The sequence below is a fragment of the Scyliorhinus canicula genome, chromosome 6 (genome assembly GCF_902713615.1).
Source record: "Scyliorhinus canicula chromosome 6, sScyCan1.1, whole genome shotgun sequence".
Classification (NCBI taxonomy): domain Eukaryota; kingdom Metazoa; phylum Chordata; class Chondrichthyes; order Carcharhiniformes; family Scyliorhinidae; genus Scyliorhinus; species Scyliorhinus canicula.
In genome coordinates, this window is record NC_052151.1 from 190,476,159 (window position 1) to 190,500,726 (window position 24,568).

General features: G+C 47.1%; 2 protein-coding genes across 2 annotated transcripts in view; both read right to left on the reverse strand.

Annotated features, from left to right (window-relative positions):
- Window positions 1-24,568, reverse strand: part of LOC119967761 (collagen alpha-1(XIX) chain-like) — a 252,900-nt gene that overhangs the window by 178,993 nt on the left and 49,339 nt on the right. The gene's annotated exons all lie outside the window — the stretch shown is intronic.
- LOC119967970 (collagen alpha-1(XIX) chain) overlaps window positions 1-24,568 on the reverse strand; it is a 287,876-nt gene that overhangs the window by 44,788 nt on the left and 218,520 nt on the right. Inside the window, exons 15-16 of the mRNA XM_038801071.1 lie at window positions 7,528-7,583; window positions 7,274-7,426 (exon numbers count right to left, since the gene is read on the reverse strand). Of these exons, the coding sequence (XP_038656999.1) occupies window positions 7,274-7,426; window positions 7,528-7,583 (209 nt within the window). The remainder of the gene's footprint in view (window positions 1-7,273; window positions 7,427-7,527; window positions 7,584-24,568) is intronic.

A 24,568-nucleotide genomic window follows, 5' to 3' on the forward strand; every position in this document is an offset into this window, starting at 1 on the left:
AAGATCATTGCTGATCTGGTTGTGGTGTCATCTGCACTCCCAGAATCCTTGACTCCCTTGTTAATTAAAATTCTGTCTAACTCAACCTTTTTAAAAAAAAAAAATTTAGTATACTCAATGAATTTTTCCAATTTAGGGGCAATTTAGCATGGCTAATCCACCTGGCCTGCACATCTTTTGGGTTGTGGGGGCGAAACCCACACAGACACGGGGAGAATATGCAAACTCCACACGGACAGTGACCCAGAGCCGGGATCGAACCTGGGACCTCGGTGCTGTGAGGCAGCAGGGCTGACCCACTGTGCCACTGTGCTGCCCTTGTCTAACTCAACCTTGAATAAATTTAATGACCCAGTCTCCACTGCTGTCTGGGGAAGAGAATTTCACAGAGTAACCACTCTCTGAGAGAAGAGAATTCTCCTAATCTCTGTATTAAATGATAGACTGTTTATTGTTCAACTCCGGCCTAGTCTCTTGTACCAGAAGAAGCATCGTCCTACCCTATCAAATACCCTCAGGGTCTTAAAGCCAATATCTAGCGGCTATGCTAGCTAGGGGTGCAAATCCCATAATGGTTGCTAAAGAATGCAAGATGCTAAAAAAGGATTTGTGCTGGCGAGATTTCAAACGGGATCTTCCCAGCACCCCTCCACAATCAGGTTCATGCCCAGGAAGGGCAGAACCTGATTACCACAGATTAGTACGTATGTAAATGTTATTCACTGATTTAACACTGCTATTTCCGCCCTCAATGTATTGTCCCACTCAGCCGGCGCAAAAAACGAAAACCAGACGTGATGACGACACTGGGGGCACACAGGTAAGTATAGCCCTTGGTGATGAGGGACATACCCAGACAGTGACCTGGCACTGTCCCTTTGCACAGATCCTGGCAGTGCCATGGGTGGGCCCTCTGGAGAGCCCCACTGGGGGTTGGGGTTCCTGTGTGTGTGGTGGTGGGGTTCCCATAGATGTGGTGGTGGGGGGTAGTATTTCCCTGATACCTGTGCATGGAGGGTCGGGGAGGACAATGTCTGTGAGAGAGGGAGGAGTGCACTGATACTTGCGTGGTGGTGGTGGTGGGGGTGGGGGGGGGGGGGGGGAAGAGGGAGTTTGCCCTCATGCCTGTAGGGGTATCCTCCATGTCCATGGGGGAGGGGGCCTGGAGAGCGACTTTTAAAGATGGCACCCCTTGCCAACTCTTTCAATGCCAAACCCGCCAGATGCTGCAAACCACACCCCCCAGATTATCTGTGCACTGAGTGCATGAAAATCTGTAGTTAAAACCTGACCGTACATCTGGAGAGATACCCGGCAGTTTGCAGTCTGAAATTTTAGCAAATCTTAACAAATTTTACATGTTTCAATAAGATCGCCCCACATTCTTCTAAACTTAATGGGTATAGGCCCAACCTCTTTTAATCTTTCTTGATAAATTAAGCCCCTCATACCAACAATGAGTGGAACGAACCTTCTCTGAAGTACATTTAATGTGATTGTGTATCCTTTTCAAACAAGGAGGCCAAATCTGCACAATATTCCAGATGTGGTCTCACCAAGGCCCTGTACAGCTGCAGTGAAACATCCATACTTTTAAATGCCACTCCCCTTGCAATAAACACCAATGTTTAATCAGCCTTACCAATCACTTGCTGTATCTGCAGACTAACCTTTTGTGATTCATGCACTGCGACACCCTCTGTGTCACTGAGTTCATCAATCTGTCTCCATTTAGATAACGCACTGCTTTCCTATTCTTCCTGTCAAAATGAACCAGTTCACATTTTCCAACATTGTGCTCCTTCTGCTAATTTTTTCCCCACTCATTACCCTGCCCAAATCCCGTTACAGGCTCTCGGCCTTCTCTTGACAATTTATTTTCCTTACTTTCTTGGTGTTATCGGCAAACGTAGGTCAGAAAATAGGTTGTCAAGCGGAAGAAGAGGCTGCAAAGGGAAATGGACGGATGAACACCCTGACCAACAATCTTTAGCGAACATGATTGATAGCGCACATTAATTTGCTTCACCTCATCCTCACACATTTTGCATGGTTACCAGTCTCACATCCACATCTCACAGTTTGTGCACACATTACCAGTTATTTGACTGGAATAATCACATCACCCAAACACTCACTGAACACAAGAAATGGGAGCAGGAGTAGATCATTCGGCCCATTGAGCTGAATGCTTCACCATTCAATAGCATCACGGCTGATCTTGGAAAGAGCACCCTACCCAAGGTTAACACCTCCACCCTTTCCCAATAACCCAGTAACCCCACCCAACACTAAGGGCAATTTTGGACGCTAAGGGAAATTTATCATGGGCAATCCACCTAACCTGCACATCTTTGGACTGTGGGAGGAAACCGGAGCATCCGGAGGAAACCCACGATCACACGGGGAGGATGTGCAGACTCCGCACAGACAGTGACCCAAGCCAGAATCGAACCTGGGACCCTGGAGCTGTGAAGCGATTGTGCTATCCACAATGCTACCGTGCTGCCCATGCTGCACATTTAAATGAGTCATACAGCTCATTTACATATGCTGATCTGGATCACGAGCAGCGAGAGCGGGTTACACCCGTGAGGTTTCCCGCCTGCCGCACAGTCCGATTTGGGGTTCGTGTGCGATTCTCCCGTTGCGCCCGGATCCGCTGAAACCACTGAATCATGCCTTGTGACTCTCTACAGCATCTGGGAGTGGGAGCAATAGAACAGTACAGCACAGAACAGGCCCTTCGGCCCTCGATGTTGTGCCGAGCAATGATCACCCTACTCAAACCCACATATCCACCCTATACCCATAACCCAACAACCCCCCCCCCCTTAACCTTACTTTTTAGGACACTAAGGGCAATTTAGCATGGCCAATCCACCTAACCCGCACATCTTTGGACTGTGGGAGGAAACCGGAGCACCCGGAGGAAACCCACGCACACACGGGGAGGACGTGCAGACTCCACACAGACAGTGACCCAGCCGGGAATCGAACCTGGGACCCTGGAGCTGTGAAGCATTTATGCTAACCACCATGCTACCGTGCTGCCCAACGGTTTGTGCAGAACCCCTGAAGTCAGAAACAAGTTGTTCAGTACACTTCAGCTATTTTAAATAACTGCGCAAACTATCAAGCACTTCTACAACTGCAACAACAGCCAGTAAAAATCAATCAGCAACTAAACTGAACGTTTAAGTCACACTGTTTGGTGGTGGTGGGGGGGTAGGGAGGCGGTGCCTTTCCCACTGCTGTATGAATGTTCAGCTGTGCGAGGTTAAAGGGAGTCATTAGCTGGAGTACTGAGGTTGAAAATAGAACATAGAACAGTACAGCACAGAACAGGCCCTTCGGCCCTCGATGCTGTGCCGAACAATGATCACCCTACTCAAACCCACGATTCCACCCTATACCAGTAACCCAACAACCCCCCCCCTTAACCTTACTTTTTAGGACACTAAGGGCAATTCAGCCTGGCCAATACACCTAACCCGCACATCTTTGGACTGTGGGAGGAAACCGGAGCACCCGGAGGAAACCCATGCACACAGGGGGAGGACATGCAGACTCCACACAGACAGTGACCCAGCCGGGAATCGAACCTGGGACCCTGGAGCTGTGAAGCATTTATGCTAACCACCATGCTGCCGTTCTGCCCGCACTGCAGCACTGGTGTCAGGTTGGCATTACATAATGACTACCATCAAGATCTGTCCACGCTACTTACTTCAGGTGCATCCTCCCTGCACTAATGCCCTCGTCAAAAATGGCATCAGCAGAGCTCACGCCAAAAATTCGGAAAGATTACAGAAGGAAAACGCCAAAAATAAACACATCGATGCAACAGTGGGCAGAAAAGTAGTCAAACCAAAAAGCAGAAAATGAAATGCCTCAAGAGTCGGCAACTGACCGGGAAAATACTTGGAAATTGATGAAGGAAAGACTGAGAATTACGAACGATGAGATTGAACTGAAACCTGCATCAGAAATCAAAAAGAAAACTTGTAACTAACATCTATGAAACTGAAATATCAAAAACAAAGGGGGCGGTTTTTGCACCCACATGAGCCGTCAGCGAGAACGGCGACGTAGACACAAAATATTGTGAGATACGGAAACGCCATTCGTCTCGACGAGATCACGTTTCCCGATTTGCCTCACCCCTCGCACATGGGGGACAGGAGGCACATGCCCGGGTAATATCAAACTGGCAGTGCCAACCTGCACCGGAGCAGTGTTAAGGATGGACCCTCTGGACTCTCATGGAAGGGATTCCCCTGATGTGTTTGGGGGAGAGTTGATGCCTGTGATGGAGGAGATTGTCCCTGCGACTACAGTGCTGGGGACCTGGGCAGGGGGTGAGGCGGGGGGGGGGGGGGGGGGGGGGGGGAGGTTGCCCCCAAGACTAGAGTACTGGGGGGTGGGGGAGAGAGGAGACTGCAGTGCTGCATGATGGTGTCCCAGTGTTAGAGTTGTGGGGAGGGGAGTGGGCATTGCCGGCACCATCAGACCCCGCCCCGCCAGACTGACGGCGTAAACCCTGCGTGAACATTTTTATTTCAGGGTGCCTGGGAATCCGCACTAAAAGCTCGGCTTTGCAGCTGGGGAGCTGACGTCGATTTTTTGTAAAATACAAATTTAGAGTAACAATTCATTTTTTCCAATTTAAGGGGCAATTGAGCATGCTCAATCCACCTACCTTGCACATCTTTGGGTTGTGGGGGCGAAACCCACGCAAACACGGGGAGAATGTGCAAACTCCACACGGACAGTGACCCAGAGCCGGGATCGAACCTGGGACCTCGCCGCCGGGAGACTGCAGGGCTAACCACTGTGGCACTGTGCTGCCCTGCTGATGTCGATTTTCAGTAAGAGCCCGACACCCTAAAAAACGTATGGGAAAATTCCACCCAAGAATGCTGAAATGAAGCATTCAGAGACACCATCCAAAATGGCTTTGACAGCGCTGAAAGCACTATGCAACAGGCTTTTGAGCGGTGAAAGATTTTTTTTTGTTTGTTTTTTTTAAATTTAGATTACCCAATTATTTTTTACAATTAAGGGGCAATTTAGCGTGGCCAATCCACCTACTCTGCACATTTTTGGGCTGTGGGGGCGAAACCCACGCAGACACGGGGAGAATGTGCAAACTCCACACGGACAGTGACCCAGAGCTGGGATCGAACCTGGGACCTCAGCGCCGTGAGGCAATTGTGCTAACCACTAGGCCACAGTGCTGCCCTGAGCGGTGAAAGTTAATTTATAGTTTAATAAAAGCATGTACTAAGTCAGAGTTATCAAGAAATATGAGGCACTATATTTATTAAATATGCAAAGCCTCTTCCGCAGTAATTTACCATTTGAAGCAATTCAATTAGTAATGTGATGTACCACCGACAGACACCACTTGTCCACTGCCATTAATTCCATTGCCACTCTTTATTTTTAGTAGGACAAAAAGCTGGGATTGAATGGGAGGCTTTCTTGAGGCAGATGCCAGTGCAAAGAGAACACAACAATCTATGAACCTCAAACATTGAATTAAAACACTGTTACTTTCATGATGTGAGTCCATATTCTGTATACACCTCCCGCTGCCTCAGGAAAGCAGACAGCATTGTCAGAGATCCTCCCACCCAGGCTTTGCCTTCTTCCAGACACTTCCATCAGGCAGAAGATACAGAAGTCTGAAGACCCGCACATCCAGGCATAGGAACAGCTTCTTCCCCACAGCTACTAGACTCCTCAACCACACTCACTTGAATTGACCCGTTCCCTGTAAGAACACTATTCACGACGCCCTATGCTGCTCTTGCTCATGGATTTGCTTTGTTTGGCTTTTGTTCCGCACTGTAACCAATCACTGTTTGTTGGTACACCACTGTCAATGTACTCTGTCGATTATTCTTTTGTCTACGATGTACGTACTGTGTGCGTTCCCTTGGCCGCAGAAAAATACTTTTCACTGTACTCCGGTATACGTGACAATAAATGTCAATCAATCAATCAACTATATCAGCCACTCTATACTTAAGTAACTCCCTCTCTACCTCTCAAAATCTCCAGGATCACAGGATCGATTCCCGGCTGGGTCCCTGTCTGTGCGGAATCTGCACGTTCTCCCCGTGTCTGCGTGGGTTTCCTCCGGGTGCTCCGGTTTCCTCCCACAGTCCAGAGATGTGCGGGTTAGGTGGATTGCCAAATTGCCCTTAGTGTCCAAAAAATGTTCAGTGGGGGGGTTGCTGGGTTACGGGGATAGGGTAGATACGTGGGCTTCAGTGGGGGGCTCTTTGTAAGGGCCGGTGAAGACTCAATGGACCGAATGGCCTCCTTCTGCACTGTAAATTCTATGATTCTATGAAAATCTCTCTCCACAGATTCTCAAACAGAACCAGCATTGCAGCAGGATTATGGTGTGAGGAAAAAGACAGAATGTGCTTCTGAAAATAGTTACATCATTTATCTGCTTCAGAACATTATCTAATCCTGTGGATTCTGAAGCCATTTGTTAATCATACGTTTCTTTTCATTTATTTTAAAAGGTGAAGCAGGTCCACCTAAATTACCAGTGTGGGTGGAGATCAGAAAATGATCTTGGCACAATCTGGTTTTGTCTCCGCTTGAAATGTTGATGCGCCAACGTACCTTACCCACCAGTGTTGAGTGAAACCGGTTGGATGTGTTATCCAAGCAGGTGAGGCTATCCGTATTCTTCTGTGGTTTGGGGTCGGGATGACTTGGCTGGGGATCAGTGAGTGGATGCCCTGCCCAACGCTAATTCCAAGTAGTCATGGTAGGTGCTAAAGGTTGTCGGGATTCTCACATGTGGGGAAGGGGGCTTTAAAAGGGAAGTGAACAGGAATTATGACGCATAAACAGAAAATGCTGTATGAACCCGACAGGTCTGGCACACCTCTGGTGGGAGATTCGGAGTTAACATTTTGAGTCCGGTATGACTCTCCTTCAGATACCTGATACCAAGGACAAAGCAAAATGCTGGTTACTTGGCGAGAAAGGAGAGCCACTTGAAATGAAAATCGCTTATTGTCACGAGTAGGCTTCAATGAAGTTACGGTGAAAAGCCACTAGTCGCCATATTCCAGCGCCTGTCCGGGGAGGCTGGTACGGGAATCGAACCGTGCTGCTGGCCTGCTTGGTAAGCCAGCGATTTAGCTGAGTGAGCTAAACCAGCCACTTGAGCCCTGACTAATGACGCACTTTCACCAATCACAGACTGAAGCAAAGTGCAAATACAAAGAGACTGACACACCAAGGAAGATGGCTATCAAACATTCCAGTGGCATCTCGAATCAGCGTTACAGGTGTCCGTGTCATTATCACATCTTGCGATGCAACAGTGTAAGAGGCTCTGACGGCTGTTGTGTGATCTGTTGAGAGCTGGAGAATCTCGACAAAACAAGAGCTTGAAATGTCGAAGAACAGTCAGAAGAGGAAGAAGAAAGCACAAACAAGGGTTAGGACAGGATGCAGTTACGAGCCAGGAGGACATTGCTGCAGAAATACCTGGATAGCCAATGGTATTGGTCATGGTTTTCCAGTTCCACCTGCAGCAGGGACCACTGCAGGCGGAAAGGAAAATTTGGAGAGGAAGTCAAAAGCTACCAGTGAACAGCGCGCCGCCTCCCGCCGCCGGGAAACACCTGGCTGGGAGGCCGGAGAATCCCACCATTGTCGCATAAAGGCTTCTGTATCCAAACTCAAAGACCCATCTCCGTGCACTCTTCAACGAAAAAGTCATTGTTGAGCAGCGATGCCCCGACCCTAATAATATCGGAGTTGTTATAATCTGACTAAAATATGTTAAAAAGGCTGCCTGGAGGATGGTGATATTCTCTGCTGCTTCCTTTCCTTTGGGAAGAATTAGAACATAGAACATAGAACAGTACAGCACAGAACAGGCCCTTCGGCCCTCGATGTTGTGCCGAGCAATGATCACCCTACTCAAACCCACGTATCCACCCTATACCCGTAACCCAACAACCCCCCCTTAACTTAACTTTTTTTTTTAGGACACTACGGGCAATTTAGCATGGCCAATCCACCTAACCTGCACATCTTTGGACTGTGGGAGGAAACTGGAGCACCCGGAGGAAACCCACGCACACACGGGGAGGACGTGCAGACTCCGCACAGACAGTGACCCAGCCGGGAATCGAACCTGGGACCCTGGAGCTGTGAAGCATTTATGCTAACCACCATGCTACCGTGCTGCCCACTTGGGTCAGGTTTTTAGAATTATAAAATTTACAGTGCAGAAGGAGGCCATTCGGCCCATCGAGTCTGCAGCTGTCCATGGAAACAGCACCCCACTTAAGTCCACCCCGTCCCCATAACCCCACATAACCTTTTTTTGGACACTAAGGACAATTTATCATGGCCAATCCACCTAACCTGCACATCTTTGGACTGTGGGAGGAAACTGGAGCGCCCGGAGGAAACCCACCCAGACACGGGGAGAACGTGCAGACTCCGCACAGACAGTGACCCAAGCCAGGAATTGAACCTGAAACACTGGAGCTGTGAAGCAACTGTGCCAACCACTGTGCTACTGTGTTGCCCCAATTTAAGTATATAAATGGCCTATCCATAAATGAGAATCATGCAAGAAGTACGCCTGTTCCAGAATAGTCCCAAAAAGGCGGTAGGGTTCTAATCTGCTCAAATACCACTGTTTGCAATCCATAGCAGACTCCTCCCATCTAACTCCATCAACTTATCCTTCAATTCCATTCGCTCTTATCCATTTATCCAGCTTACCCTAAAAGGTATTTGTGCTATTTGTCTCAACAATACCTTACGGTTAAAAGTTCCACTTTCTCATCGCTTTCTAGGTAAAAATGTGCTTTTAATTGACTATTCGATTTATCAGTGACTAATTTCTATTTATGGCCCTGGTTCCGATCCCCCCTGGAAACATCATCTTTATGTTTGTCCTATCAAAATACTTCCATAACTTTAACCATAATGAATTTTTATTAATGAATTAATAATTTATGAAGCATAAATGCTTCACAGCTCCAGGGTCCCAGGTTTGATTCCCGGCTGGGTCACTGTCTGTGCGGAGTCTGCACGTCCTCCCCGTGTGTGCGTGGGTTTCCTCCGGGTGCTCCAGTTTCCTCCCACAGTCCAAAGATGTGCGGGTTAGGTGGATTGGCCATGCTAAATTGCCCTTAGTGTCCTAAAAAATAAGGTTAATGGGGGGGGGGGGGGGTTTGTTGGGTACTGGTATAGGATGGATATGTTGGCTTGTAGGGTGATCATTGCTCGGCACAACATCGAGGGCCGAAGGGCCTGTTCTGTGCTGTACTGTTCTATGTTCTATGAACCATTCTTCTCTATTCTAAAGAATAGAGGCCTAGTTTGTTCAGTCTTTCCTGATAGATATGTCCTCTCAATTCTATGACCTTTTTATAATATGGAGGCCAGACGCATGGTTCACAAGTGTGACTAATAGATTCTTCCATGTTTAGAACTCAAATGATGGTGCTCAGATGTTACTGAAAAATCTCTAAAGACATGCCATCTCAAAACAAGTGTCTGGTCCAGGGGATACTACCCTCCGCAAGTAGAAAAATCATTATCAATCATGCCATTTAAAAATAAATTGTTTGTGGGATGTTCCTGTCATTGGGTGGACCAGCATTTATTGCCCATCCCTAATTGCACTTGAACTGAGTGGCTTGTGTAGCCACCTGGGTTGGCCACTTTCTCACACAAAATGGAAGAACGCAAAGATTGCAGGGTAAAATGGACATTGGCAAAGAAACCAGCAGTCTGCAGAATCCCCTGTATTCTAGCTGCCACAGAAACCCGACAGAATTGTAACTAATGAGCTGCGCATATTAATGAAGCGATTTACGGTGATTCCCAGGCACAATGGGCACAACAGTTAAATATTCTATGGAAGGCCAGACATTCCGGTGCCAGTAGAGTCTAAGACAAAGGGCACCAATAAGGTGTAAGGAATCGGCCGGTGATCGAGGGACAGCCCCGTTATTGGGGAAATTCAAATCAACCGATTGGGAAGAGACCCAATCGATTGCAGGTTTATAGAGGGTCGGCCCAGAAGGAAGCGAAGCCCCTGGGACCTATAAAAGACAGGTCCCAGAACTGATTCGCTCTCTTGACCAGCTCCTCTTAGCCAGCCTCTCCTTGACCAGCCGGCCCTCCCAGCAGAACACCGTTGCAGCAGAAGACCTTAAGAAGGAGAGGCCTGGTCAGCAGCCGCCATCAAGTAAGTGTCATACTACAAGAGTAAACACTCCTGACCCCTTTAGTCCACACCGACTGGAAGCCTGCGGATCCAGGACAAAGCAAGAGGCCGTTGTTCCCTGATCCGGCAGATCCCTTATTCCAGATAAGTATTAGCCTGTTAGTGGTAGGATTAGCCTAGTCTTGTAGTTTTATATGCATAATTAGTAGATAACTGTATTATAATAAACGTGTCTTGTTTGGACTTACTAACTGGTGTATTGAGTTATTGTTCTGAACTTGAACTTGAAACTTGTGGTGGTATCTTAACGATACCTGGTGACTCTAGAGCTAAGGAATGAAACAGAGCCAAATTGAGTGTAAAGCACTCACCCAGAACGAGCAACACTTGTTAGGGCATTTCAGAGTGCATTTTAATAGTCAACTACATTGCTGTGGGTCTCGAGTCACATGTAAGCCAGACCAGGTAAGGTTGGCAGATTTCCTTCCCTAAAGGATATCTGTGAACCGGATGGCTTTTTATGACAATTGACAATGGTTTCACTTTTAATTCCAGATTTGTATTGAATTCTGCCGTGGTGGGGTTCAAACCCAGGTCCCAGAGCCTGGCCCTCTGGACTATTAGTTCAGTGATAATACCACTATACCACCCCTACACTAGCATCATAAGGGACAGGTGCCTCGGACGATTTGAGAACAACTTACAACGCAGCGCCATCACAGTCTCTAAGACTTTCATGGAGCTAAGGATTAAATTCAATTATCTATGTATTTTTTAAACAAACAACTTGCCTGAGATGGAAATATTACATATACAGAAAATGGTCTAATTCTCCAGAACATTATGTGAGTGATATCTGTCCAGGAACAAAACAGTGTCATCACATCTGTTGCAGCCGCCTTTTATCGGACAGGAAAGCTCGATGAACAAATATATAATGGGCTGTGAAGAAGAAGTAAAGAAACAAGAATACGTGGATACAGAGTTTGAAGGGTTGCCATGACATCCATTTGTGCACAGGAACAATGAAAACTGTAACACCTACAGCCTATCAATTACATCAGTTTACCAGAACAGAAGGTGTTGAACAGATCAGCGTCCCTGCATAGACAACAGTCTCAACGTAATAACAATCCAACTTGCCTGATGTTCTGTAATACTTCACAGTCACTGTTTGCATGAGCCCCAACTGAAGTAGGACACTCGGAAGTACGGAAAGCCAGAGGAACCTTGGGATTCATGTCCAAAGATCCCTGAAGGCAGCAGGACAGGTAGACAAGGTGGTTAAGAAGGCATATGAGATACTTGCCTTTAATTAGCTGAGGCATAGAATATAAGATATAATAATTTGGGGGCAGCAGGGTAGCATGGTGGTTAGCATAAATGCTTCACAGCTCCAGGGTCCCAGGTTCAATTCCCGGCTGGGTCACTGTCTGTGTGGAGTCTGCACATCCTCCCCCTGTGTGCGTGGGTTTCCTCCGGGTGCTCCGGTTTCCTCCCACAGTCCAAAGATGTGCGGGTTAGGTGGATTGGCCATGCTAAATTGCCCGTAGTGTCCTAATAAAAGTAAGGTTAAGGGGGGTTTGTTGGGTTACGGGTATAGGATGGATACGTGGGTTTGAGTAGGGTGATCATGGCTCGGCGCAACATTGAGGGCCGAAGGGCCTGTTCTGTGCTGTACTGTTCTATGTTCTATGTTCTAAGAGCAGGGAGGTTATGATGGAGCTGTATAAAATACTGGTTAGGCCACAGCTGGAGTTCTGTGCGCAGTTCTGGTCGCCACACCATAGGAAGAATGCTATTGCAAAGATTGCAGAGGTGATTCACCAGGATGTTGCCTGAGTCGGAGCGTTTCAGCGATGAAGAAAGGCTGGATAGCCTGGGGTTGTTTTCCTTAAAGCAGAGACGGCTGAGGGGGGTCCTGACCAAGGTGTATAAAGTTATGGGGGAACATAGATAGGAAGAATCTTTTCCCCTTAGTAGAGGGGTCAATAACAGGGGCCAAAGATTTACGGTAAGGAGCAGGAGATTTGGAGGTGATTTGAGGAAAACCTTTTCACCCAGAGGGTGCTGGGTATCTGGAACCGTCAAGAGGGGCCATCCTTGATATGTATCCAAGCTCAAAGTGCTGCCTGAATTGTATCCATATCCTTACAGTGGACACGACCACTGGGTTCGAGGAGTACGTTGCTGGAGAAAACGGAAGCAAGGCCATCACCAGCGCCCCAATCCCCTATGCGACCTCGCCTCCATCTGTCCCCATCTGGAACTCGGGTCAATGCATCACCCAGCACCTTCTCTGCATTGACCGCTCAATAATTAAAAAGAAAGTTTGACAATGCCAGGCCCACCGACTGTCTCTCCCTTTGAAGAACTGCCTTTGAAGGGCAGCACGGTAGCATTGTGGATAGCACAATCGCTTCACAGCTCCATGGTCCCAGGTTCGATTCCGGCTTGGGTCACTGTCTGTGCGGAGTCTGCACATCCTCCCCGTGTGTGCGTGGGTTTCCTCCGGGTGCTCCGGTTTCCTCCCACAGTCCAAAGATGTGCAGGTTAGGTGGATTGGCCATGATAAATTGTCCTTAGTGTCCCTTAGTGTTGGGTGGGGTTACTGGGTTATGGGGATAGGGTGGAGGTGTTAACCTTGGGTAGGGTGCTCTTTCCAGGAGCCGGTGCAGACTCGATGGGCCGAATGGCCTCCTTCTGCACTGTAAATTCTATGATTCTACAATTCTATGATTAATCCTTGGGGTCTTGATTGTCCATATAAAGGATGAAGTAAGAAGTCTCACAACACCAGATTAAAGTCCAACAGGTTTATTTGAAATCGCTAGCTTTTGGAGCACTGCTTCTTCAGGAGAACAGCGACCACGACACCACACAGCCCTGCCATGACAACCTCTGCAAGACATGCCGGATCATCGACATGGATACTGCTATCACACGAGAAGACTACCCACCAGGTACGCGGTACATACTCGTGCGACTCGGCCAACGTTGTCTACTTCATACGCAGGAAAGGATGTCCTGAGGCGTGGTACATCGGCGAGACCATTCAGACACTCAGATGAATGGATACCACGCAACAATCGCCAGGCAGGAATGTTCCCTTCCGGTCGGGGAAAACTTCAGCAGTCAAGAATATTTAGCGGGTAAACATTCTCCAAGATGGCCTTCGAGACACACGATAACGCAGAATTGGCAAGCCTGTGATTTCAAATAAACCTGTTGGAATTTAACCTGGTGCTCGAGACTTTTTACTGTGCCCGCCCTAGTCCAACTCTGGCAACATCACAAACAAAGATTTAGGGAGAAAAACAGGAAGAGATCAAAAAAGATACAAAAACACAAAAATCTTGGGAGAATATTCATTTTAATAGGCTGGACTCTACCAGCCAAGAACAGAGGAAGGTTATCCCACTTTTACAAATCGGAATTCGCCTTACTCACTAGACTTGCAGACTTCAGTTTATGGAGCTGGGCTCAATCGTGGACCACCCACATACCCAGGTACCTGAAGCTAGAGCTAGCCAGGCGAAAAAGCAGCACCCCCAAGTTGGCACCCCTCCACAGGGGATTAACCGGAAAGCATGCGCTTCTTCCAGATTTAACTTCTTTCCCGAAAAAGAACCCAAGCTCCTCAGTCTCTCCATTATTTTATCCATAGTGGGGACCTGGTCCATCCAAAGCAGCAAATCATCAGCATATAGGGACACCCTATGTTCCACCCCTCCCCTCTTCATCCCCTTCCACTTATCCAAAGCCCTCCAAGCAGTAGCTAAGAAAAAAAAAAGTAAAGAAACAGGAGCAGTAGGAGCCCATTTGGCCCTTCAATCCCGCTCCGCCATTCATTATGATCATGGCTGACCATCCAACTCAATAGCATAATCCCGCTTTTCCCATATCCTTTGATTCCCCCTTGCCTCAAGTGCTATATCTAACTGCTTCTTGAAACCGTACATTGTTTTGGAGTCAACTACTGTGTAATGAGTTCCACAGACTCACCACTCTCTGGATGAAGAAATCCCTCCTGATCTCTGCCCTCAATGACCTACCCCGTATCTTTAGACTGTGGCCCTTGGTTCTGGAAGGGTTCAATCGCTACTGCAAATATGATGGGACACATTGTACACCCCTGTCTTGTCCCTCTATTTAATTGAAAGTACGTTGGTACAAACAATAGCCAAAGGGCCCTGTACAATAACCATACCTGTAGTGATCTCTGTATGTTTTAATACATGTTCAAGTAATGTAAAGTCAGTACCGACAGATGATCACTGGATGGCAACACTAACACTAACAGGAGCTGGTTTAGCTCACTGGGCTAAATCTCTGGCTTTTAAAGCAGACCAAGCAGGCCAGCAGCACGGTCCGATTCCCATACCAGCCTCCCCGGACAGGCGCCGGAATGTGGCGACTAGGGGCTTTTCACAGTAACTTCATTGAAGCCTACTCGTGACAATAAGCGATTTTCATTTTCATTTTCATTTTCAAAGGAGTTTCCCGCTCTTTTCTTAAGGAGTGTGTGTGGAGAACAGCTAGAGTGAAGAAGTGATCAGATCAGAGTGCAGTGTATTATTATAATTTTTCATTTAATATAAACTTACTTATTTGTTTTACCAGTTTAGTATTGAAGTGAAAGAACTCATGAATTTATTATATATTACTCAATAAACATTTTGCCATCACCTGAAAGACTTCCACTATTTCTCATCAGAATTCAACACCACCCAGCAAGACAAAGAGTAATACATATATTACAAAATAGTAATAGAACAATACCCACAAAATCAATTTTGGCCCTAGATCGAACCTCTCCAGTACCTCCACTCCATCCTATTGAATTATTTCTCGGCATCCAAAGACACACACACCTCTGGTAGGGGACTAACAGGTGGGGAAATTACAACATTCAACAGCCTCTGAATATTGGCCGACATTTGCTGGCCAATGGCAAAACCTGTCTGATCCTCTGCAATCACCTCAGGGAGACAGAGTTCCAACCTTATCACCAACACCTTAGCCAATATCTTGGCATCCATGTTTAGCAGTGAAATAGGCTGGTATGATCCACACTGGGTGGGGTCCTTATCCTTATTCAACAGAAGAGAAATAGAAGGCTGCGAGAGTGTAGCTGGCAGAGATCCCAGAGACAAAGAATCATTAAACATATCTGCCAGCAATGGAACCAACTGATCTGCAAACTTCTGGTCCAATTTCACAGGAAACCCACCAGGACCAGGAGGTTTACCTATTTGCATCCACCCAATACCCATCAAAATCTCCTCAGGGCCTCACGGGGCCCCCAACTCCTCCTGCCTCTCCTCCCTCGCCACTGGAAACTCCAACCCATCTAAAAATGTCAATACGTCCAACCTTTGATCTATAAAAAGTCTTGAAAAAATCCTGAAAATGCAGCGTTAATTTTATCTAGAGTGAAAACCAAACAATAACTCGAGTCCCTAACTTGAACAATCTCTCCGGAGGCCACCTGCCACCTCAGTTGATGAGCCAACAGATAGCTGGTCTTCTCCCCATACTCCCTCGACCGCCTTTCCCATGGACAACAGGTCGGACTGCACCTGCAGCTTCTTCCTGCTCACCAGGGGCTCCGGGGTAGGGTCACACAACATCTGTTGTACACCTCCAAAATATCCTCTAACTTCTGCCATTCCAGTTCTACCTCCCTATCCGTATGCACCTTACATAATATGATCTTTTCTCTAATAACCACTTTCAAGGCTTTGCAAAGCGTGGAGGGCCCAGACAGACTCATTCCTGCTAAATTCTACATACTCATCAATGGTCTCAGATGTAAACCTACAGAACCCCATATCCGCCAGTAACCCTGCACCTAACCTCCATGGTGGGCGCTGAGTGGGGCCGAACTCCAAATCTAAATCCACCAGATGATCTGAGATCACAATGGCCGAATACTCTTCCCTCTTCTCGCATGAGAGAAGAGGCCTACCCACCAGAAGAAAGTTGATCCTGGAATTAACCTTGTTAACTGGAGAAAGGAATGAGAATTCTTTACCCGCCAGGTGCACAAACTGTCACAGATCTGCCCCTCCTCCATCTTTTCCATAAACGCTAACAGCCTGCTATTCACGCCGGAAGGCGCCAACGACTTCGGCCTAGAACGATCCAACTTCGGCTCAAGTACGCAATTTAAATCGCCCCCAAAAATCAGTTGGTGTGTATCCAAATCCGAATGGAAGCCAACAGCTTCCTAATTCGGGGCATAGACATTAACCAATGTATCTGTCAAAGACTCACTGATCATCGCGTACCCACCGTACGGGTGAACCACAACCTTGTCCACCAAAAAATGAACCCATTTATTGATTAAAGTTGATCCCCCCCCCCCCCCCCCCCCCCCCCCTCCCCGGGCCCTACTGTCAAAGTCAGAGTGAAAAAGCTGGCACACCCACCCCTTCCGCAGTCTGCTCTGGCCCCTCACCTGCAAATGAGTCTCCTGCAAAAAAACCGACATCAGCCCTTAGATTCTTTCCATGAGAGAAAACTCAACCTTTTTACTGGACCCCCAATTCCTTTACGTACAGGAAACCAACTGAATCGGAACCTCCCACCCCCCACTCAACCTACAGTCAGCCATTTCCAACGTGAGGGATTATTAATCGCCTGCTCAAAGGATGTAGCCCAAGGCCCACCTAAGATGGCCTCCAAATCCACCATAAAGTGAAACAAAGAAAACCTCATAGTCACCATCATAAAACTAACCTTCCCCCTCCTCTGAACTAGACCCCACCCACATGTACATGTTGGTTACATACCAAAGAAAAACACCCCCCCCCTCATAACCAACCCCAACAAAACAAAAATGTGAGGCTCATTGAACTACGAGAAACAAATCCAACAGGCAGCATCCCTTCCTTCCACCTCGCTCCCATTCGCTAACTAGGAATTTACTGCGAGTGTGGTAGCCCCCAACTAGGGCAGGAAAAAAAAAGAGAAAGAAATACCCTACTGTCCCAGCTGCAAAAATTAACACAAAATTCAAAGGTCGAAATCCCACTGGGAACCATATATTTCCAAAATTACTGCCATAAACAGCCTCAGAACAGTCAACGCCCCTATCCTCACTATACAACATTCCCATCCTAGCCCAAGAACAAAAAAGTAACACCAAATATATATAATGTACAAAATACCCCTAAAACCCCCTCCCTACAACAACCATAAAAGTCCCCACAGAGCCCAATTAAATTGACCCCAGTCCATTCTTTATATCAAAAGCCTCAGCCTCCTTCGAAGTGTCAAAGTAATAGTCCTTTGAATTGAAGGTATCCCACAGCCTCGCAGGGTACACCACTCCAAAGTGAACTCCGCTCTTCTACAATTCTGTTTTAGCTTTATTGAAGGCCAAGCGCCTCCTCACAAGCTCCGTTCCGACTTCTTGATAGATTCGAAAGAGGCTCGCTTCCCACCAGGAATCATGGTCCTCCTTTGCCCACGTGCGGACCCGCTCCTTTTTCTGGAAGCTACAGACTCTGAAGATAACTGCTCGTGGCTCATTTGCGCGAGGCTTCTGCCGGAGTGATAGATGGCCCCTGTCCAGGCTGGAGGGAGCGCGCCAGTCCATCATCCCTACCATCTCACCGAACATCTGCGGGAAATATGCAGTGGGTTCCGAGCCCCCCCACACCCTCCGGCAACTACAAACTATTGTCAAATTCAGTAGCCAGCACACCAGTTAGCATGTCTGTCGTGATCAGGGTGGCTGCAGCCGCCGCCGCCCCCGCCATCTTTCCTGCTGAGGCGTCACGCAAAACCTGCAAGTCAGTCAAAGAATTTCCTTCCTCAGAAAGTTCCAGTCTTTTTTGACATTCTTCAACAATGGGCTCCTACTTTCATATGTGCAGAATCTATTACCCATAAAACCCCGGGAACCGGGCAAAAAGAGACAAAAACAAGTGCCCTGGGCAGGAGCTACCTAGTGCATGACCTCTCCTACATGCCTCCACCGGAAGTCTGACTCTATGTGTTATAACCCCCATGGAGGTCATGGAATAGGGTCAATTTGATTCTCCTTGACCTCCACCGAATATGAACTTCCCTGGTAAGGGATTGGGGTGGAGGGAGAGATCCCCTTAACAAGGGGAGCCCTTTGGGTGGCACAGGAGCACAGTGGTTTGCACTGTTGCTTCACAGCGCCAGGGTCCAGGTTCGATTCCCGGCTTGGGTCACTGTCTCTGCGGAGTCTGCACGTTCTCCACATGTCTGTGTGGATTTCCTCCGGGTGCTCCGGTTTCCTCCCACAAGTCCCAAAAGATGTGCAGGTTGGGTGAATTGGACATTCTGAATTCTCTCTCTGTGTAGCCGAACAGGCACCGGAATGTGGCGACTAGGGAATTGTCACAGTAACTTCATTGCAGTGTTAATGCCTTACTTGTGAGACTAAAAGATTCTTCTTATTGTTATAGTATATAAACCCTAACTTTGGTGCCGGTCAGGGAGAGAGACCCTTGGAGAGTGGAGATTTGATTGTATTGCTAACAAACCTTGCTCATTGTTTTCTACCTGCTGTTTCATGCCCGCTGCTTTGACGGATTCAACACTATGAAATTCTCTGGCACGGAAACAATGGAAGTATATGGTTGCCAAATTCAGGCACTAGATGTGGACCTTTACTGGCTAGGAATTCAGGTATGAAGGGGATTTAACATTAATTAATTTTAACGATTGTGAAATCTATGGTGAGAGGCAACTTGATTTTTTTTTTTACTCACTTGCTGAGACAGCTAGGTGACCAAGGCCTGGCAGCTGGTATTGTACATCAGAATACTGACACTAGGCTTCTAAGCTCTGCTGATTTGCAGTGTTAATTCCCATGCATTTCGCATCTTGCATTCCTGCTAAACTGGACTCAGGAGTGTCTACGAGCTCAGCTTATTAAGGAGCAATGAGGGTAACTAATTCCCCATATATTTCACGTCACAATTCATAACTCCAGTTAAACTGTGCAAGCCACGAAATGCAGGGGGATTAACAGTTCAGTAAATCAGTTGGAAATAGACGAGGTGTCTTCAAAACCAGATCATCAAACATTGGCCCAATTTGTGTACAGTAGAAAAACTGTGTGGAAGGAATTTTCATGCTATGGCCGCAGAATGCAGAGCGCCATATAAACAGAGCATAATCTTACCACTCTGATACATATCTAGCTGCCTCATGAGGCCATTTACCTTGTCTAAAACGTTCTTTCTGATTTCAATTTTTCCTCCAATTAATTTTGGCCGTATTTATCAGGTTGTTGCGATTCAATTTTCCCACCGGCAATGCACCCCTGCCCACGGGTTTCGGTGGCATGGGGTGGATTCAATGGAAAATCCCATTGACAAGCAGCGTGAAGATAAAACCCTGCCATCAGCGAACATGTGTGGCCGAGAAACACGCGGCTGGGGAACCAGAGAATCTAGTCCTGCATATTTTCCTTTTGCTACAATGAAAGAACCTGAATAAACTGAGTCAATTCCATTCTTCATTCACTTTCATGGCAAGACCAACATTTTTTGCCCATCCCTAATTGCTTGCCACACCATTTCAGTGGGCAGTTCATGGTCAACCACATTGTCGGAGTCACATGCAGGCCAGACCAGTGTAACAACATAAGAACTAGGAGCAGGAGTAGGCCATCTGGCCCCTCGAGCCTGCTCCGCCATTCAATTAGATCATGGCTGATCTTTTGTGGACTCAGCTCCACTTTCTGGCCCGAAACCATAACTCTTAATCCCTTTATTCTTCAAAAAACTATCTATCTTTACCTTAAAAACATGTAATGAAGGAGCCTCAACTGCTTCACTGGGCAAGGAATTCCATAGATTCACAACTCTTTGGGTGAAGAAGTTCCTTCTAAACTCAGTCCTATATCTACTTCCCCTTATTTCTGCTTTCACCCAACAGTGGAAACTACCTGCCCGCATCTATCCTATCTATTCCCTTCATTATTTTATATGTTTGTATAAGATCCCCCCGCATCCTTCTAAATTCCAACGAGTACTGTCCCAGTCTACTCAACCTCTCCTCATAATCCAACCCCTTCAGCTCTGGGATTAACCTAGTGAATCTCCTCTGCACACCCTCCAGCGCCAGTACATCCTTTCTCAGGTAAGGAGACCAAAACTGAACACAATACTCCAGGTGTGACCTCACTAACACCTTATACAATTGCAGCATAACCTCCCTAGTCTTAAATTCCATCCCTTCTGCAATGAAGGACAAAACTCCATTTGCCTTCTTAATCACCTGTTGCACCTGTAAACCAAAGTTTTGCGACTCATGCACTAGCACACCCAAGTCTCTCTGCACAGCAGCATGTTTTAATATTTTATAATTTAAATAATAATCCCTTTTGCTGTTATTCCTACCAAAATGGATAACCTCACATTTGTCAACATTGTATTCCATCTGCCAGACCCGAGCCCCTTCACTTAACCTATCCAAATCACTCTGCAGACTTCCAGTATCCTCTGCACTTTTTGCTTTACCACTCACCTTAGTGTCATCTGCAAACTTGGACACATTGCCCTTGGTCCCCAACTCCAAATCATCTATGTAAATTGTGAAGTGGCCCAACACTGATCCCTGAGGGACACCACTAGCTACTGATTGTCAACCAGAGAAACACCCATTAATCCCCACTCTTTGCTTTCTATTAATTAACTAATCCTCTATCCATGCTACTACTTTACCCTTAATGCCATGCATCTTTATCTTATGCAGCAACCTTTTGTGTGGCACCCAGTCAAAGGCTTTCTGGATATACCACATCCATTGGCTCCCCGTTATCTACCACACTATTCCGCTAAATTAGTTAGGCCTGATCTGCCCTTTATGAACCCATGCTACGTCTGTCCAATAGGACAATTTCAGTCCAGATGCCTCGCATAGATTCCAGCATCTTCCCTACTACCAAAGTTAAGCTCACTGGCCTATAATTACCCGCTTTCTGCCTACCTCCTTTTTTAAACAGTGATGTCACTTTTGCTAATTTCCAATCTGCTGGGACCACCCCGGGAAGGCAGTTTTCATTCCCTAAAGGGCATTAAGGGAACCAGATGGGTTTTAAACAGCAATCAATGATGGTTTCACAGTCACCATTACTGAGAGACAAGCTTTATATTTAAATTCGACCTGCTGCCATGGTGGGACTTGAGTCCCTGTCCCCAGAGTATTAGACTGGGCCTCTGGATTACTAGTCTAGTGACACAATCACCTCACCACTGCTTCCCAATCCTAGGATTTTCAAATTTTGGTAACCCTTTTACTAAAAACAATTGTATCTTCTTTAATCTTTTCTAAATATCCAGAGATATATTTGTAGTTTGTTACTGTACCTCCACTGCCATGGTGAAATACTTTCATTCATTAATGAATGGAATCGAAGAATTTTACAGCACAACAGAAACCATTTGGCCCATCACATCTGTACCAATGCTATCCATTTAGTCCATTCCACTACCCACTCCTCACACGTTTTCACTCATTTTGGGGGCGAATCGCCGAGCCTCACCGGGCCGGAGAATCGCCGCAACCACGCCACGACGCGTTGATGCCGATGCGCGATTCTCCGAGGTACGGACAATCGGCGCCATTTGCGCTGGCGCGTTTAACACGGCGCCGGCCGCGGGAATCGGCAGGGCCGGCGATTCTCCGGCCCGGATATGCCGAGCGGCCACGCGGATACGACAGAATCCCGCCGGTGCCATTCACCCCTGGTCACTGCAGGCGGGAACTGTGCGAAGGGTCGGGGGGGGAGGGGGGGGGGGGCCTGTGGGGCGAGGAAATGTGATCCTTCACCGGGGGAGGGGTTGCCTCTGATGGGGTCTGGCCCACGATCGAGGCCCACCAATCGGCCTCTCCCCCTCCTCCCCCCTCGGGCTTACTTTCCTGGCGGACGGCCCCTGAACACCAACTCCATGTTGAGTCGGGGCTGGTGCGCAGAAGAAGTCCCCCGTGCATGCGCAGGTTGGCGCGGCCCAACTGCACATGCGCGGGTTGGCGCAGCGCCCATTTGGCACCAGCGCCGTGCTGCGCCCCCTGTGGGGGACAGAATCGGTCACCCCGTGCCTGTTTCGCACCATCGTGAAACGCGACGACGTTCACGACGGCGTGAACACTTGCGCTCCATTTTGGAGAATCGCCCCCTTTCGTTTGCAAATTATCCAACATAGTTTTAAAAGCTTCATGGATTTACTGTTTCCGGCAGCTTATTCCTTGAGCCAACAACCACTGTGTAGATTAATGTCTGAAAATCTGCCACTTTCATCCCTTCAGTGGCCATTGTAAATTTCTTCCCTCTAGTGAACAGTTCACTTCTCTCACTAGCTCAAATAGTTTTTCCTGATTAAAAGCTTTCGTAATTTGAAATGGCTTTTCTGATTCACGGAATTAAAGTTTCTTTCATCACGTGCAAAGACCCTCATCCTTCATATCGTCTCAGTCAACCTCTTCATCCCTTTCTCTATTGCCTTGACACTCTTTATAAAATAGAATGTTTTAATTGAAAACTATCCTCGACGCAGTGAATCATATAGGTTCAGCATTACTTTAGATTTTGTGTTCGATGATCCTATGTATTAAATATCCCATTTGCAGTTGCAATAAACCCAATTCTGAAGATTTATATATTTAAACTCCTGAGTCTTTCTGCTTCTCCACCTCTTTCACAGTTTTGCCTTCCAATGTGGACTTCTCTTCAAGTACATCATTCTTCCACACCCAGCTGACCAGTACTTAACGTAGAAACAGTACGTCCCCTTTTGATTTATACTCCGTCTAATGAATCCCAGCAACTTACTATATTTTATGCATTCTATATAAAATCGTAATTCAATTCTAATGTACCTTTGCTGTCGATGCTGAACGTTTACCTCATCTGTTAATGGAGTCTCAGCATGAGTTGGCACTTGCTGAGCACTGCACTCGAGCTTATATTCAGGAGCATTACGTTTTGGAACACTAACATATATCATTGCAGATCTTCACTCATCTGGGTCCCACACTGAACTTCCCTCCATAAAGCCCATTCTCCCTCTGCATCCCTCTATCCCTTTAAGGCCATTGTTAAAACTCACGTATTTTGGTCATCCTCCCCAATATTGCCTTTCAATTGGCGCTCGCTTTTATCTGTGAGATACCCTCAATTACAACACAGGAGAGCAGATTGGTAATTCAAAGGCTTTAATTACCAGAGAACCAGACAGCTGCCGAGAAGTGTGCTCACAGCACGCTGCCCACTAAGCGTAACCTTATATACAGTTTCCTGGGGGCGGAGCCAGAGGCAGAGCCCCCCAGGGTCCCAAGCCCGGTCGCAAAGGGGCCATCGTATTAAAGGTAAAGGTACAGATATCATGCATCACAATCTGGTTGTGCCTCTGGGATGATTCTTCTATATTTAAGATGTTATTGTCATCCCAAGCTGCTACATAGAATCCCTAAAGTACAGAAAGAGGCCATTCGGCCCACCCAGAGAAACCCACGCAGTCACAGGGAGAAAGTGCAAACTTGTCACCCAAGATGGGAATTGACCCATAGTCCCTGCTGCTGTGAGGCAGCAGTGCTAAACACTGAGCCACCCTGCCGCTCCATGTAACAAAATTCCACAACAGATGTCTACATCTTAATGTCTGCCTCATGGACCATAATCCATATTTTACAGTGTGAATAATTAACAATAAATTCACACTTCAGACAGATTAATTTATTTAAGTCAAAATTAGTCCCCGGGCAAAAATGTAATCTGAGACAACTTCCAGTTGTTCATCACAACATCTTGGAAGATTTTGCATAATGCTACTGTCACACATAATCCACCAGCATTTCAACATAACTGAAATTTATGTACAGTGCTCCTCGACCACAAAGAGTGGATCAGAAAAAGATCATGGGAACCATATCAATTCCTTTTACACTGTCTTGTTCCCATAAGAAATAACGTGAATTGAAAACAGGTACAGCATGAAGCTTATTTAAAATAAAAGTATAACTGCTGTGACTGTTTTCTGAATTTACATCTGTTCTGTCCTAGAACATACAGTGCAGAAGGAGGCCATTCGGCCCATTGAGTCTGCACCGACCCACTTAAGCCCTCACTTCCACCCTATCCCCGTAACCCAATAACCCCTCCCAACCTTTTTGGACACTAAGGGCAATGCAGCATGGCCAATCCATCTAACCTGCACGTCTTCGTACTGTGGGAGGAAACCGGAGCACCCAGAGGAAACCCACGCTGACACGGGGAGAACGTGCAGACTCTGTATAGACAGTGACCCAGCGGGGAATCGAATCTGAGACCCTGGTGCTGTG